The 17,517-nt window shown below is 35.4% G+C and overlaps 3 protein-coding genes across 3 annotated transcripts; 1 reads left to right on the forward strand and 2 right to left on the reverse strand.

The window, feature by feature from the left end:
• The first annotated feature begins 3,654 nt into the window (after nt 1–3,654).
• On the forward strand, nt 3,655–5,808 carry LOC116116973. Its single transcript, XM_031403008.1, has one exon. The coding sequence runs from the start codon at nt 3,824–3,826 to the stop codon at nt 5,633–5,635; it is 1,812 nt and encodes a 603-aa protein (XP_031258868.1). The 5' UTR covers nt 3,655–3,823; the 3' UTR covers nt 5,636–5,808.
• A 5,328-nt stretch (nt 5,809–11,136) lies between these two features.
• On the reverse strand, nt 11,137–11,769 carry LOC116116962. Its single transcript, XM_031402994.1, has one exon. The coding sequence runs from the start codon at nt 11,767–11,769 to the stop codon at nt 11,137–11,139; it is 633 nt and encodes a 210-aa protein (XP_031258854.1).
• Nucleotides 11,770–16,001: 4,232 nt separating this feature from the next.
• Nucleotides 16,002–16,523, reverse strand: LOC116116967. The gene has a single exon (XM_031402997.1). The coding sequence runs from the start codon at nt 16,521–16,523 to the stop codon at nt 16,002–16,004; it is 522 nt and encodes a 173-aa protein (XP_031258857.1).
• Nucleotides 16,524–17,517: the final 994 nt, after the last annotated feature.

Consider the following 17,517-nt stretch of genomic DNA (forward strand, 5'->3'; position numbering starts at 1 on the left):
CATTCTAATTAAAATTTGAAATAAAAATTATTAAATTTAATTATGATAACTCCCTCGATTAAAACCTAATATGGATCTCTTCTTATCTACTTCTTTTTCCAAGTGGTTGGTCCAATAATAATATAAATAAATAAATAAACTTTTATTTATTTAATCTCATATCTTTTGATTGATATTCACACCAATTATTGTTGAATTTTTGTTTTGATGAGATTTCAATGCATATCTCAAGTCAAACCTAATATTTGACAACACCCATAAGAAATCATAATCAATCGGTTTCACATACTAGTTTGATTTTGATCCGGAATACACCTACTCAAGTTTAATCTTTATTAGTTTTATAATTGATGTCGGCTTTTTAATGTTTTTATCTTACAAGTATCTTATATGATTCTTGAAATAGTCCAACAAAGTTTGATTAATAATTATAAAATTTATTAATTAAGCTTATTTATAAATATCATAAAATTTTCAGTAATTTTTTGAAGAAATTTATTTACCCATTTGTAACTAAAATTTAAAGTTAAATAAAAAAAGAAATGTTTTACCATTATTTTTAGAGTAAACGACTTTTTTTTTTTTTTTTTTTTTGATCCAGCGGTGTTTGGGCCAGTTTGAGCGTACCTCAACTAATCTTTCGAGACATTGAAGTTAACGGTCAGATAAGCCTGTAGTGGTTATTCTTTATTAGTAGTCGTGGAGATTTGAACTCAAGACCTTATAAGTATTATATTCAAGAGTCTCAAGCAAACCACAAAACTATCAAGAGTAAACGACTTTTTCCTACCTAAGATTTGGCCTAATGACACTTTCTTGTCCAAAAACTTTCAAAATACAACTTTATTACTCAAATGTTATGTTTTGTTTATAATTTCCATCAAATAAAATGATATTCATTATGAATACGATTTAAAAGTTAATTTTGACATTTTAATTTTTTAATAAAAACACTAAAGTTAAATTTTCTTTGCCCCCTCACATTATTCTTTTTTTTTCCTTCTCTACTTCTTTTCTTTCTTATCTCCTTCTCGCCATGGTTGCTTGGCCCCAGCGGTGGGTTTGGGTCACCGCGTGAGGGCCTCATGGCGGCTAGATTTTGCCTCCACAAAGCCCTCACGTGGTGGCCAAAATTTGGCCACTGTAAGGGCCAAGAAGCAGCCATCTGGCCGTTGCTTTTCAGTCACATGAAGGCCAAATCTGGCTGCAACAAGACTTCTATGCAGTGGTCACATCTGGCTTCTCTCTTATACTTATTTTGAGAAAATGCAGGATCCTACGGGAGCAAATGTTAGTCTACCATTTTATCCTTACTTATAACATACTTTGATCATCTTACCCTTCTTTAGAACGAAATTTACTAATAGAGTTTTATTGTATATAATAAAATTTTATTTTGAAACTTCTTCACAACGAAATTTACTAATGAAATTTTATTTTAAAATTTTTTGGATGGAAAAAGGGAAGAAGAAACCACTTAATTTCAACACAGCAAGGTAATTTTTATTTTATTTTATATAATTTAAATATTAATATAATTAATTAGATTCCTTGGCCGTTGCAACCTAGTTCCTATTCTTAAGGAATTAAATATTAACCAATTAATGAAAGTTTTTGCTACATTATTAATTCACTGTATCTATTTTCTAATCTTTGATGTCACTGTCACCCTCTTAATATTTTATTTAAACGTTGATTTAAAATTCAAGAGAAGTATCTCTTATGACACCTAGATGTATTATTTATTTATTCATTATTATTATTTACTTCAGATAATAAATTTTTACTTTAAATCAAAACAAATTTTTTTAATTATTTATTTACCAGAATTCAATATTTTATGAGTTATTAACACTATATATATATATAATACAAATTTCATATTACTTTTTAAATTAATAATTTCAAGTGGCAGGATTTTATTGACACGTCACATTTGAATATGATGAATGTGTACCGAATGATATTTTAAATAAAATTAAAACCTGAATATTCAATTGTCATGTCTTAAACTAATTTAAAGGAAATTCATTAATAGAAAACAAATTAATTAATCCATTTTAATAAGTTTAAGGGGGCAATACTACCTTTACAACCCAATCTTATAAACTCTCACAATTCGTGATAGTTTGCAATGAGTTTTGCTTAGACAATTACGAATCTCGTCTATCCAATTGTGAGCTCACAATCCATAACAGCTCACAATGAGTTTCGTTTAACCAATTACGAGTGTCACTGTCATCTATTTAATTGTGAATTGACCAATTGAGAATTGTCAATTCAAGATAATGAAAGAAAATTTGTAAAATTAGGTTATAAATCCATCTTTATAGGAAGTTTAATAATTGTTTTAATTTAATTGAATAATTGAGGATTGAGAGAAAGTTCGTGGGGGCAAGCAACTAATAATAATACAAATAGATTTTATTTACTTTTTACAATATTTGTCAATTAATAAGTAATTATCCAGAAGTATATATGAAGATTCTAATAAATATTATATTGGTCTTAAGAGGATTCACTTGAGTAATTACGAGTTATTAAGGATTCTGACGTGTATTAAATTAGATAATACTGTATTAAGAGATAAAAATGGTAATAAGCTTAAACTCTAGTGAAACATGTTTCCATATAATATTTTGGGAGAACGACTTATACATACCCAAGGTTTACCGTAACAACAAATTGGTACCTAAAAGATTTTAAAACAACAAATAGGTACCTTCCGTCATGTTCTGTTAATGATTTCTGTTTATTAATAGTGAAAATACTAAAATGCCCTTAAAAGTTTGAATTTTAGTTTTTTATAAATTTAAAAATTTCTAAAAAACCCCCTAGGTTTACAAATTTAACTAAATAACCCAATATATAAAATTTTTGTAAAATGACAAAAACACCCCTACCACCCGTAGTGCCAGATTCTGGCCACCACCGCCAGAATTTGGCCGGAAAGTTGTATTACGACACAGACCCGTCGGATCTGTGTCGTAACGCGTCGATCTGGCTTTTTCCGGCCAGATCCGTGGCTGATCTGGCCAGAAAATGCCAGATCTACGGCTAGATCTGGCTGTCGACGTCGCAAAACTCCATCTGCGGCATCGACGGCTAGATCTGGTCATAGATCTAGCCTTTTCCGGCCAGATCAGCCATGGATCTGACCGGAAAAGGCCAGATCTGGCTGCTACTTCGACGGCCAGATCTGTGGCAGATCTGGCCGGAAAAGGCAAGATCGGCACGTTACGACACAGATCCGATAACGTAACTTTCCGGCCAGATTCTGACGGTGGTGGCCAAAATCTGGCACTACGGGTGGTGGGGGTGTTTTTGTTATTTTACAAAAAATTTATATATTGGGGTATTTAGTTAAATTTGTAAACCTAGGGGGTTTTTTAGAAATTTTTAAATTTATAAAAAAACTAAAATTCAAACTTTCAAGGGCATTTTAGTCTTTTCACTATTAATCAACAGAAATCACTAACCGAATATGACAGAAGGTACCTATTTATCGTTTTAAAACCTTTTGGATATCAACTTGTCATTATTGTAAACCTTGGGTATGCACAAGTTGTTCGGCCTAATATTTTTTATCCCCATCTCCTTTTTCCCTGACCTTATTTTCTGCAGCATGCATTTTGCAAGTCAACCATGGAAGTCTTTCTCACTTCTCTCTCCCTCTCCCTCTCTCTCTCTTTTAACATACTCAGAAGCATACACATTTTATGACTATAAATACCCTTCAACTTCTACACTACTCTCCAACAATCTAAACGCCGCTCTTCTTACACACTCACCAAATTAAACACATCCCAAAAAACCACCCAAAATGGTGGTCGCCTCACCCGGTACCGCCCATAATTTGGCCAACATGAGGGGCTTTGCTATCCAAGTCATCACCGGCCGGTGGTTCATGATCTTCGCTTCATTGCTCATCATGGCCGCCGCTGGTGCAACTTACATGTTTTCCCTCTATTCAAACGACATCAAATCAGCTCTCGGCTACGACCAAACCACTCTCAATCTCCTCAGTTTCTTCAAAGATTTAGGCGCCAACGTCGGCGTTCTCTCCGGTCTCATCAACGAGGTCACTCCCCCGTGGGTGGTTCTCCTCATCGGCGCGATAATGAATCTTTTCGGGTACACCATGATTTGGCTCGCCGTGGCGAAAAAAATGGCCAAGCCTCAGGTTTGGCTGATGTGTCTATATATTTGCATTGGTGCCAATTCTCAGTCTTTCGCGAACACTGGTGCGCTCGTTACTTGTGTGAAGAATTTTCCTGAGAGTCGCGGCGTTGTGTTGGGGATTTTGAAAGGTTATGTTGGTCTCAGTGGCGCCATAATCACTCAGCTGTATCATGCCTTCTATGGGGATGATACTAAATCTTTGATTTTGCTTATCGGTTGGCTTCCTGCTGCCATTTCTTTTATTTTTCTCAGGACTATTCGGGTAATGGAGGTCGTGCGCCATCCGAATGAGCTGAAAGTGTTTTACAATTTTCTCTTTATTTCTTTAGGCCTTGCCGGGTTTTTAATGTTCATAATTATAATAGAGAAACAGTTCACTTTCACTCAAGGGGAGTATGGCGGAAGTGGCGCCATGGTTCTTTTCTTGCTCTTTTTGCCAATTCTTGTTGTTTTCATAGAAGAATTCAAGCGACGGAAGATGAAACAAATCATCATGAATGATCCTTCTCCGATCAACGTAGTCTCTAATGAGAAACCGAGTGAAAAGACGGCCTCATCAACACCACCGCAGCCGCAACTGCCACCATCAACGAACACCGAAAAAAGTTCAATGGAACCTGCAGTATCACTGCCACCACCAGAGAAACAACGTTCATGTTGGACAACTTGTTTCCAGCCACCAGACAGGGGTGACGACTACACAATTCTGCAAGCACTCTTTAGTATCGACATGCTGATTCTCTTTGTCACTACAATCTGCGGCGTCGGTGGAACCTTAACGGCAATCGACAATCTGGGTCAGATCGGAACTTCACTGGGATACCCCAAAAGAAGCATAAGCACATTCGTTTCACTAGTCAGTATCTGGAACTATCTCGGCCGAGTTTTTTCCGGTTTTGTCTCCGAAATCTTTCTAGTCAAATACAAATTTCCTCGCCCTCTCATGCTCACAATCATCCTCTTATTATCCTGCGTTGGCCATCTTCTCATAGCCTTCAATGTCCCCAGTGGATTATACGTAGCATCAATCATTATCGGCTTCTGTTTCGGCGCTCAATGGCCATTAGTTTTCGCGATAATTTCCGAAATTTTCGGCCTAAAATATTACTCAACCTTGTACAATTTCGGGGGATCCGCCAGCCCCGTCGGCTCATATCTGCTCAACGTGAGGGTGGCCGGATATTTATATGACCGAGAAGCCGAGAAGCAAATGGTGGCTTCGGGGCTCACCAGGAAGGCCGGTGAAGATCTGAGTTGTGTCGGAGTTGAGTGCTTCAAGTTGTCTTTTATTATAATTACGGCGGCAACTTTGTTTGGTTGCTTAATTTCTCTGATTTTGGTGATGAGGACGAAGAAATTTTACAAAAGTGACATCTATAAGAAGTTCAGAGAAGCTGCCAAAACTGCAGAAATGGAAATGGCGATGGATAACCAAAACGGAGTTCGATCATAGGAGACAAATTGCAAAGATTATAATAGATAGTTTGACTATAGAAGCATTGAAATGTAATCCACAATTCCACATTCATGTTACTGTTTGGATTTTATCTGTATATTTTATCTCTTGGGCTCTCGATGTTCGTACCTTGAAGTGAGATAATATGACATAATCGCATTTTTTTCTTATTTTCGCTTTTAGACTTGGGACAAAGTAAAGGATGATTTATTGGATAGCTATTAAATGGGTACTTGAAAGAGAGAAACACTATACCAATCTATTAAATGGGTACTTGAAAGAAAGAAATACTATATCAATCCTTCATTTCAGTCTATTATTCGGGGTGTCTGAACCAATTTATGAGTATCTCAATTAATCTTTCAGAACCTTGAAACTACCAGTCAGATAAAAGTTTTAGTGACTATCTCTATTAGCAATTAAGAAAAGACTCAAATTCAAAATCTTTATTCAAGAATGTTCGAGATAGATTATGTGTATCTCAACAAATCTCTCAAGACCTTAAAATTACCAATCAGATAAGAGTTTCAGTGATTACCTTATTAATAACTAAAGAAAAACTTGAAGTCAAAACCTCTTTAATTAATGTAGACAAAAGTTTCTATCAAAGTATTCGACAAGGTTTACAAACTTCAACTAATTATTATTATAATATACGGAAATTTCCTAATATTTGAAATGGTGGTGTCTGAACTTCTTTGACCGAAACCCCAAAGGGTAAAATGTGATTAAGTCACTTTTAGACTTGTCCCAAATTAAAGGATGACTTGCTGTTGGGTAGATATTGATTGAGTACTTGAGCGGTTTAATTTGACTAACAGGTCTTTGTCCAATTCATTTCTGCTTTTCTGGTCCCAAAATGGAGCTATGCATTGATTTATATATAAAAGTTATAGTCAGTGAACACCAAACTTGAATAGTCAAAGTTTGAAAAGTTTAAAACTCGAAAACATAGATGATCTTTTCTAGAATGAGAGAAAAACAAATATGTCCTTACCTCACTCCTACTGATAGGGTTGAAGTTTGGGCCTACAACACCAAGTTGACGATAAGTAATGTTTTCCTCAGATTTACGAGGCCATCAATGCATTAGCTGTCACCCCATGTATAGATTCTTAAATCTCAATTATTTTACAGATAGTTTCATTCATGATCTCTCCGACCATTTTTTTAAACTATTAAATGGCCTATATTATAAGGTGTTGATGAGAAAATTTGTACCCATTGAAGTAAGATATGCATGTGATTACCTGTAACCAACAACATCAATAAAGCGGCTTAAACAAGTAAAGAACATTAGAGAATTTTTTTAGTGATTCAACAGTACAAGCGAAATTACAAAGGAAATGTAATGTTTTTCTCGTGAATTTTATTAAAATTGGAGTCTTCCTTTAAAACGGGGGTTATGAACTCCTTTTATATTTTGTTCGTTTGATAGTAGTTGAGAATGAGTATTACGAGATTGCATATATGCATATCCCTTAATCACGATTTAAGTCAGTAATCCAATCATGCTAATAGCACCTTAACCCATGTTTATGACTGTAATCATCTTGTAAGAGAAGATAAGCGTTGATGTGATAATACGTAGAATGATCTTAGCTGCTAGGCTTTGGTATACCTTGTGGACGCGTGACACAAATCTGATCGCCAATAAATTAGGCACAATAACAGTGTTTTTGATAATCTCAATGAATTTTTTTCATATTCTTAAAAGGTATTTANAAAAAAAAAAAAAAAAAAAAAAAAAAAGGTTGGGACCCAAAAAAATTTGCAACGCATGAAATGGGTAAATAATGAATTCTCTTAAGACCTTGAATTTTGCCCAACCCCTTGATAAATGCAGCATTGGACGTTTTGGGCTCTTATTTGGGCCCAAGTTGAGGTCTAAATGTGGAAGGTAAGAGCAACAATATGCAACAATTTTTTTTTTAAGTATTTTTTCTGAGTTTTATCATGTATTTAACTTTTAAATTTTACCAAAACTCTATGTAAACGAATCAGGAGAATTTTAAAATACAGTAACTGATTTAATTTGGAGACTATTTTACTAGAAAAAAAAAATCTAATAATTTTGAACCAATTAAGTAAGTGTTTAATCCATGAAATTTTATTTAAAGTAATAAATTCAAAGCCAATTGACAACATGTTCTTTACAGTATGCTTTCCTTTTGTGTTTGAGCCTGTAACGTATCAAAAACCTGAATCAAAATACAAAATTTAACCACAGTTTGTTTCACTCTTTTCAATTAATTTTCTGTTATTCTATTTGGATTAAAAAAAGAATATGTGTTTGTTTGCTTTTTGGGATCATTATTTTAAAAATCAATCTGAATCAAATAAGATTTTTTCATATTCTTTTTTTAATCCAAATAGAATAACAGAAAATTAATTGAAAAGAGTGAAACAAACTGTGGTTAAATTTTGTATTTTGATTCAAAAAAAGGATGGAACTTGTTTTCTATTATCCTATTCAAATATTTTTCCAATTCTATTCAACTAAAAACAATTATATTTTACAATAAAAGTTTATAAATTAATAAAAATACCCCCATTCACCCAAGCCACTATTGATCGTTAGCAACTATTGTCGACGTTGAAACGACGCACGACCAGCTGGATCTAGCTGGTCATGCACTGATCTAGCCGTTTTCGTCCATATCTATAGCTAGAGATATGGTCGTTGACAACGGCATATTTTGACTGTCGCTGACAACTAGATTTTTGCAGTCGTTGACAACTAGATTTTTGTAGTCGTTGACAGCTAGATTTTGGCCATTATCGATGACCAGAAATTTGGATGTCAACGATGGCTAGATTCTGGCCGAAAAAGGCCAAATCGTCGCACGACCGGCCAAATCCAATCGATCGTGCATCATTCCGGCGACTGCTGGTTGTTATCCGACGGTGGTGGCTGGCTGTCGGCAGTGGCTTTGTAAAACCCCTCCTTAGCTAGGTATTTCCTAAGTATCCCTTGGCAATTGAGAACCTAAAAAACGCACGCTTAAGAAAGAAGTTTATTTTAAAATCCTATTTAAAGAATAAACTTGTAGTTTAAAAAACATTTTCTTTTTTATTTTATTTCAAACTATGATAAGTTTATTGTACAAGTTAAATAATATAGTTTCCTTTCTTGGAGTAACTTATGAAATCCATAGTAATAATTACTAGAAACATACACACTTTTACAAATTTTAATAGCTATTTGATTTCCTTTATTAACACAAACATATTTACTCTATTATAGAACATGGACATATTTACTACATTATGAAATATGAGCATAATTACTACACTAAATACTAGCAGAACCATTTAATTGTCATTATTAAAACATCCCTCATGCTCATAGCGTCCCTCAGAATCCTCTCCCAGCTTCATGCCTTAAACGTTACCTGCAAAACATTTTAAAACATTTCGTGGGGTGAACGCTAATCGCTCAGTAAAGGAATATGACCATTTATAAACTATTAAGGTTCATTATACAAGTATATTGCTCAAGACCTTACTTATCTACAAGACATGACCTTCATTCATTGACATTAACAAGTTCATAAAACATGTCATACACCTTGGACTTTTCTCATAAACATGAGTCATAACATACCCATACATACTATAACATAAAATATATATGACTTATGCAATATTCATAAACATGGAATGCTTATTTCTCTTGTCTTTGTACTTGATGTTTTCATTAGTCTTTATTATCCAATCGGATTCATTTGAACCATTACCTTGTTCTTGGTCGTCACCTCAAAGAATTCATGGTTTCCATAATTATTTCTTTTTTCTGATCTTTGTTTATACCTCAAGAGACTCATGGAATTCATTCTTTAACATTTCATAAATTCGTTCATAAGTCAACTAAATAAACTATATGCATTACCATTATGAATGCAAACATATGGGATAACATCTCCCATGCTCAATCATACTATTCATTCATTTAACAAGTAACCTTGGCCAATTGCACAACTCATCAATAAATTTAGCAAAACTCCATGACATAAATATTCTCCTATTAAATTCATTAACTTAAGTCATTTAATTTCTCATACAACACAAGGAATTTCAATAGTAAGATTATTCAGTGGATTATTAGAATTTATAAAAAAAAAAAAAAAAAGATGGGAATTTCTATTAAGGAGGTGGATGCCATATAGTTTGTCACTTTTCAAGCAATGTTTTCCTCATCTTACAATTCGAATTGATTTTTGCCTAAAACATAAAAGTTTTAGGTCTAATTCTTAACTTTTTAATACTTCAAGAATCAGATCAATCAGACTTTTATCACTTCAGTTATGACCGATTCAATGAAGCATGTACAGTATTAGTCTTAAAAAACCAAATCTGAATTTTATTCATTTTTAACCATGCCACATTCATTTGCACATTCATAGTATTTTCCATGTCATTCTAAGTATAAAAAGCCGTAAAAACCTCCCTTTTTACAGAACCAAAAAGTGCCAAAACATCCTCCAACTACAAATCTCTTAATTGGCATAATCATCCTCCATATGCACACATACACCAATCAACACACCCATTTACACAATCCATAACCAAAACATAGCATCACACTCAAAGTAACATAAATAGATGTAAGTTTCATCAACCCTAGGTGTTATCAATTGTAGTCATAAGGGAGATTTTTTCCTTACCTTAGTATTCAAAGCACAAAGACACCCCTCCTTAGCTCTAAAGGTTCACCATTTCTACCTTACACACATAACCACTTATGAATTTCTCTTTTAACTAAAAATCAGGATAACTAGGGTTTTGAAACTCACCTTAAACCCTAAAATTGAAGTTCTTTAAGTGTGGATGGTGATCTCCTTTGAAATTTAACTTGAACTCCTATGAAAATTTTGAGAGAAAGAGAGAGCTTGAATTTAAGCCTTTGATGGAGGAGAATGAGACTTGAAGAAGAGAGTTTGATGTTCTAAGAGTGTTGGCCGACTTAACCAAGGAAATATCTTATAAATATTTTATTTTTTTAATTCCCAAATGGGATTGGCCATCAAAAGTTTGAGATATGGGTCATTTGGTATAAATTTTGCATATAAGGGCATTTTGGTCATTTCTACTACAACATAATGATTAACACTCATTTAATGTCATTTGAATTCTTTTAAACACTTAGTAATTAAGCAATCCTATTAGGTAAATGACTAATTTACCCTTGGTGCACTTTTATGGATACTTAATTCATATGGATTTGTATGAAAAGACCATTATACCCTTGGTTACCATTTACGCCATTTAACCATATCAATCAACTCTATGACCATTCTACCCTCATTTATCTTCAATGACATCACCCCTTACACTTTATAATGGCCACATCTCGAAATGCATGCAAATTGACCATTTTACCCTTCCATTCAAAAAAAGAAAATTACTTCAAAAGGTATATTTCATACCTTAGGGCATCGGAATAATAACATGGGGTTTACAATCATCCCCACTTATAAGAATTTCGTCCTCGAAATTCAGTTGAAGAGGTCTGGATATCTTTCCTTCATATCTTGCTCAACCTCCCATGTCGCTTCTTCTACATTATGATTCCTCCACAGTATTTTAACAAGCAGTACTTTCTTATTTCGGAGCTCTTTTATTCTTCTATCCAGAATCTGAACTGGACGTTCTTCATAAATTAGTTCATCTTTTAACTCCACTTCATTTGCTTGTAGTATATGCAAAGGATCACTAACATACTTTCGCAATAGGAAAACATGGAAAACATTATGGATCCGGTCCATACTGGCTAGTAAGGCAAGTCTGTAAGCTATTTTGCCCACTTTCTCTAATACCTCATATGGACCGATATATCTAGGGGCAAGCTTCCCTTTTCTTCCAAACCTCATCATCCCCTTATAAGGAGAGATTTTCACAAACACTTTGTCTCCTACTTGGAACTCTATATCCTTTCTTTTCGGATCTGCATAGCTCTTCTGTCTGTCTTGGGCCTGCTTCATTCTCTCTCGGATTAACTTTACATCTTCTATCATTTTTTGTGTCATTTCTGGACCAAGAGCTTGAGCTAATGCATTCTTTTCTCTTATTTCTTCCCAATGTAATGGAGATCTATATTTCCTTCCATATAATGCTTCATGTGGTGCCATTTTAATGGTTGCTTGATAACTATTGTTATAAGCAAATTCAACTAGAGGGAGAATGTCACACCAATTCAACTTGTGATCCATACAGCAAGCCCGTAACATATCCTCCAATATTTGATTCGTTCTTTCTGTCTGTCCATTTGTCTAAGGATGATAGGCTATGCTGAAATTAAGCCTAGTATCAATGCCTTCTGCATGCTACTCTATGACATAAATTTTACATCCCTATCTAAGACAATACTACTAGGTACTCCATGTAATCTTACTAATTCTTTGACATATAATTGCCCCAACTAATCAGAGGAGATCTTGTCTGTAACTGGAATGAAATGAACAGATTTAGTCAATCTATCTACAATCACCCAAATGGTATTATAGACCTTTTGCACTCTAGGAAGACCTAAAATGAAATCCATAGAAATATCTTCCCATTTTCACGAAGGAATACTAAGGGGCTGCAATAATCCTGAAGGGCGCTGATGTTTTGCTTTAACCTGCTAGCACACCAAGCATCTGATAACATACTCAGTTACATCTTTCTTTAACCCTGGCCACCAATAGCTCTTCCTCAAATCCTGATACATCTTTACACTCCCTAGATGAGCAGTGTAAAGAATACTATGTGCTTCCTCTAAAATCTTCTTTCTCAATTCAATATCCTGAGGAACATACACCCTGTCTCTAAATTTCAGGATTCCATTCACCCATTTGAATTCTGATTTTCTGCCATCTTTCAACTGCTGCTCAATTCCTTTACTAAACCCATCATCCACTTGTTTTTCTCTAATTTCCTCTAACAACTTAGACCGAACTTCAATTTTGGACAATTTCCCAATCTCCAACTCTATCCCCTCCTTCATTATCTCTTGTTGTAGGTGCTTCTGAAAAGTTAGCTGAGCTAATGAGACTTTCCTGCTAAGGGCATCTGCAACTACATTAGCTTTCCCTGGCTAATACATAATATCACATTCTTCACCAGCTCAAGCCATCTTCTCTGCCTCATATTCAATTCTTTCTGCGTGAAAAAGTATTTTAGACTTTTGTGATCTGTGTAAATATGACATTTCACCCCAAAAAGATAATGTCTCCAAATCTTCAAAACAAAAACTACAGCTGCTAATTCGAGATCATGAGTTGGATACCTATTTTCATAGTCTTTCAACTGACGAGAGGCATAAGCAACCACCCTGTCTTTTTGCATCAATACTGCCCCCAAACCATTGTGAGAAGCATCAGTATAAATATCATAATCTACTCCATCCTCTGGAAGAGTTAAAACAGGAGCAGTAGTTAATCTTCTTTTCAATTCTTGGAAACTCTTCTCACAAGTTTCAGTCCATCTAAACAGGGCTTCTTTTTTTGTCAAAGCTGTGAGTGGAGAAGCTAATCTAGCAAACCCTTCCACAAATTTCTTGTAATATCCTGCTAAACCAAGAAAACTTCTAACTTTTTTTACAGTCTTTGGTCTTGGCCATTCAATCACTGCTTCAATCTTACTTGGGTCCACTGAAATACCCTTTTGTGAAACAACATGTCCTAAGAATGTTACTTGATCCAACCAAAACTCACATTTGGAGAACTTAGCATATAACTTTTTCTCCTTTAGTCTTTGTAACACAAATCTCAAATGCTCTTCATGATCTTCCTTTGTTTTGGAATAAACCATGATATCATCTATAAAAATTACTAGAAATTTATCTAGACAATCATGAAAAATCCTATTCATCAAATCCATGAATACCGCTGGTGCATTAGTCAATCCAAATGGCATCACTATAAATTCATAATGCCCTTATCTGGTTCGGAATGCAGTCTTGGGAATATCCTTGTCAGCGACCCTCACTTGATGGTAGCCTGACCGAAGATCAATATTGGAAAACACCTGAGCTCCCTTTAACTGATCAAACAAGTCATCAATTCTTGGCAATGGATACTTGTTTTTCACTGTTAGCTTATTGAGCTCCCTATAATAGATACACATTCTCATCGAACCATCTTTTTTCTTGACAAATAAAATAGGAGCTCCCTATAGAGAATGACTGGGTCGAATGAAACCTTTATCTAACAACTCTTGAAGCTGTTTCTTTAACTCTTGTAACTCTGCTGGAGCCATTCTATATGGGGCCTTAGATATTGGTGCCGTACCAGGAGCTAACTCTATAAAAATTCCATTTCCTTTTTTGGAGGAAGTCTTGGCAAATCTTCTTGAAATACATCTTCGAATTCTCGTACTATGGGTGCATCCTGAACACTAAAGTCTGGAAACTTTTTTTTATTCACCACATTAGCTATGGTACCCTGTACAACCCTTCCTTATCATCTTCATTGCCTTCACTGCACTTATCATCAGACTATGTAGATGACATTCCCCAAAAGTGAAACTGTCTTCAGCATCTAAATTAAATTTGGCCTTCTTCTTTCGACAGTCTATCAATACTCCATATTTACTCATGAAGTCCATTCCCAAAATCAGGCATATAAAAAACAATCAAATCAACATTCAACTCATGCCTATCAATTGCTACAGTTTCCCCTAGGGGTGTTATCGAGCCGAGTTTTCGGCTTATTGAGCTTGGCTCGTGAGAGAGGAAGAGTAAACTAGCCGAGACTGAGTTGAGCCGAGTCAGAAATTATGTGGCTCGGCTCGACTCGATAATGGATTTGGCATATTTCGAGCCAGCTTATTGAGCCGAGTTTGAGCCAGCTTGCGAGCCATCTCCAAATAATTTTGTTTTTTTTTTTTTATTCAATTTTTTTTACAAAAATTTGGGCAACTTAACGAGCTGGCTCGCGAACCAAGTAAAAAGCATGCAATTTTTTTTTCAAAATTCGGTGCAGCTTTTCTCCTCCCTCATTTATTACTCTTTCTTTTCACTCTCTCTCATTTATTACTGTCTTTCACTTCTTTCCTCTCTAATTTATTATTGATTTGCCTTCTTTTCTCTCTCCAAACTCAATGGCAATGGTTCACGTTTCTCTTTTTTTTTTTTTTTTCCTTTTCTCCCTGTTCCCCTTGATCTCTCCAGTCTCCATAACTTTGAAGTTATTCTGGTCCTCTTTTTATTACTCTTTGCTTTCTCTTATTTTCTCTTTCTAATGACGCCTGTTTCTCCTATTTTCTCTTTCTTTCCTTTTTTTTCTCCTTTTTTCTTATTTTCTCTTTCTTCCTTTCATTCTTTCTTCTTGTTTCCCTGGCACTCTCCAGTCTCCACCAACTCTGATTTCTTTCCTCCTTTTTTCTCCTTGTTCCCTGCACTCTCCACCAAATCTGACGCCGACTGCCTAAAATGGTTTGATTTAGTTTAGTTTTAGGAGAAAGGATTTTAGTCGCGTTTTTAGGGATTTTAACATCGGGGTGTTCTTTGTCATTTTTGCAAACTTTTTGTTTTAAAAATTTTAGTTTAATCCCTTATACTTAATAAAACCCCTAAAACGCGCCTAATAATTCGAGCCTGACTCAGCTCGCGAGCCTAACGAGTTGAGTCGAGGCAGGCTCGAACTCGGCTCGTGTTCTCTCACGAATCAAGCCGAGCCGGCTTGATTTCAGACAAGACGAGCCGTTAACGAGCCGTACTCGAGCCGAGTCGGCTCGCGAGCGGCTCGCCTCGTTGAACAGTCCTAGTTTCCCCCATTAACAACTTATCAGCAAAATAATTCTTCCCATTAGGCATCTCAATTTTAATAGCATGTTCCACTTTACTAGGCTCTAAAACTAATTTTTTTATAATATCATATGAGATAAAAGAATGGGTAGCCCCATAATCAATCAATACATAAAAAGAGGTGGAGTGGAATTGTAACTGACCAGTAACTGCAGATGGATTGGCTTCGGCTTCTTTCTAAGCCACTCAGTAAACTCTAGCAGTCGAACCTCCAACAGTTTGAAGGGAAGTAGCCAGAGTAACTTTACAGTCCTTTGCCATATGTCCCGACTGTTTACATTTGAAATACACATTGGTCCCTAATAAACAATCCCTCTTATGCTGCCTCCCACATTTTTGACAATGGGGAAGATTATTTCTTCTCTGTTGTTGCTATGAAGTCCTCTTATTCTTGCCACCCTTCTTTTGAAATCCTTGTTGAAACTTTCCTTTACCTTTGTCCTTCGGGGCCTTAGTGGAATTCCCCACTTCAACTTTTTGAACTGCTGTCTGGCCCGAACTAGAATTACCGATCACCAACTTGGGATTCTCCATCTGCCTTTCCTTATTTACATAAATCTCTGCTCTTAATGCTCATTCTAGGGCCTCACTGTAAGTCTGAGGAGGTTGACCACCCGCTATAACAATCTGGGCAACTTTTGGGTGTAATCCATTAACAAATCTCTCTAACCGGCACTGTTGAGTACTCACCACGGTAGGAGCAAAACATGCTAGGGAGTTAAACATTGTAGCATGCTCTCTAACAGTCATATTACCTTGCTTCAATTCCGTGAAATCTTGAGTCTTTACGGATAACATGTCTGCCGACCGGTATTCTGCTTCAAATAGCCTTTTGAATTCATTCCAAGAAAGGGCACTCGTCACATAGGTATGCTCCATTAGCTTCCACCATACCCGAGCATCTCCTTTTAACAAATAGGAAGCATAGCGAACTTTTTCCTGGTCACTCATAGGAAACAAACCCATTGCCTGTTCGATAGTCTTTAACCACTCCTCTGACACCCCCGGATCGTTTGAACCACTGAACTCTGAAGGTTGGTGCTTTTGAGAAAGATTATAGATTGGTTCTACTTGTTTAGAAGGTATAGCACCCATCGGCATAACTGGTCCGGTTATTGGAGGTGGAACTGGTATTTGGAGTTGAGGCTAAACTAATGGAATTGAGGGATTTGCGTTCACTTGGTTACTTATACTTTCCGGGATAACCCTCCTAAAGGCCTCACTAATGGCTGCGTGAATCATCCTATTGATTACAGCGTCATCCAAAATAGAAGCATTTTGGATAGAAGTAGCTAGTCCACTATATGGTGGCGCATTGGTAGTCGGTGCTACTGGCTCACTAGTGCTTGCTTCATTAACATTCTCCTCGCCCCTCCTATTAACATTTCGTGAACACCTCGTAGCCATACCCTTTACTCACACAAATTTCAATCAGCATTAGCTAATTCTATTCACTAAGCAAGTAAAGAAAACACTTACAACAATCGGCTGGAGAGAGTATCTTAGGGACGTATGAGGAATGATACTTCCATTACTTACAAACACCATTTCCAACATCAATTAAATATAAAATAGCTATAATAATTCAATCAAAACATCATTTCGAACACCCAAAATCGTGCTCTGATACTAACTATAAAATCCCTCCCTAACCGGGTATTTCCTAAGTATCCATTGGCCATTGAGAACCTAGAAAACGCGCGCCTTGGAAAGAAGTTTATTTTAAAATCCTATTTAAAGAATAAACTTGTAGTTTAAAAAACATTTTCTTTTTTTTATTTCTAAACTATGATAAGTTTATTGTACAAGTCAAATAATATAGTTTCCTTTCTTGGAGTAAATTATAAAATCCATAGTAATAATTACTAGAAACATACACACTTTTACAAATTTTACTAGCAATTTGATTTCCTTTATTAACACAAACATATTCACTCCATTATAGAACATGGACATATTTACTACATTATGAAATATGAGCATAATTATTGCACTAAATACTAGCAGAACCATTCAATTGTCATTATTAAAACATCCCTCATGCTAATAGCGTCCCTCGGAATCCCCTCCCAGCTTCATCCCTTAATCC

The sequence above is a fragment of the Pistacia vera genome, unplaced genomic scaffold (genome assembly GCF_008641045.1).
Source record: "Pistacia vera cultivar Batoury unplaced genomic scaffold, PisVer_v2 Contig791, whole genome shotgun sequence".
NCBI lineage: Eukaryota > Viridiplantae > Streptophyta > Magnoliopsida > Sapindales > Anacardiaceae > Pistacia > Pistacia vera.

Bases quoted from the DNA above. Each gene is read 5' to 3' on its own strand.
- LOC116116967 (XM_031402997.1), bottom strand. From the start codon at position 16,523: ATGGGTGCTATACCTTCTAAACAAGTAGAACCAATCTATAATCTTTCT.
- LOC116116973 (XM_031403008.1), top strand. From the start codon at position 3,824: ATGGTGGTCGCCTCACCCGGTACCGCCCATAATTTGGCCAACATGAGG.
- LOC116116962 (XM_031402994.1), bottom strand. From the start codon at position 11,769: ATGGCACCACATGAAGCATTATATGGAAGGAAATATAGATCTCCATTA.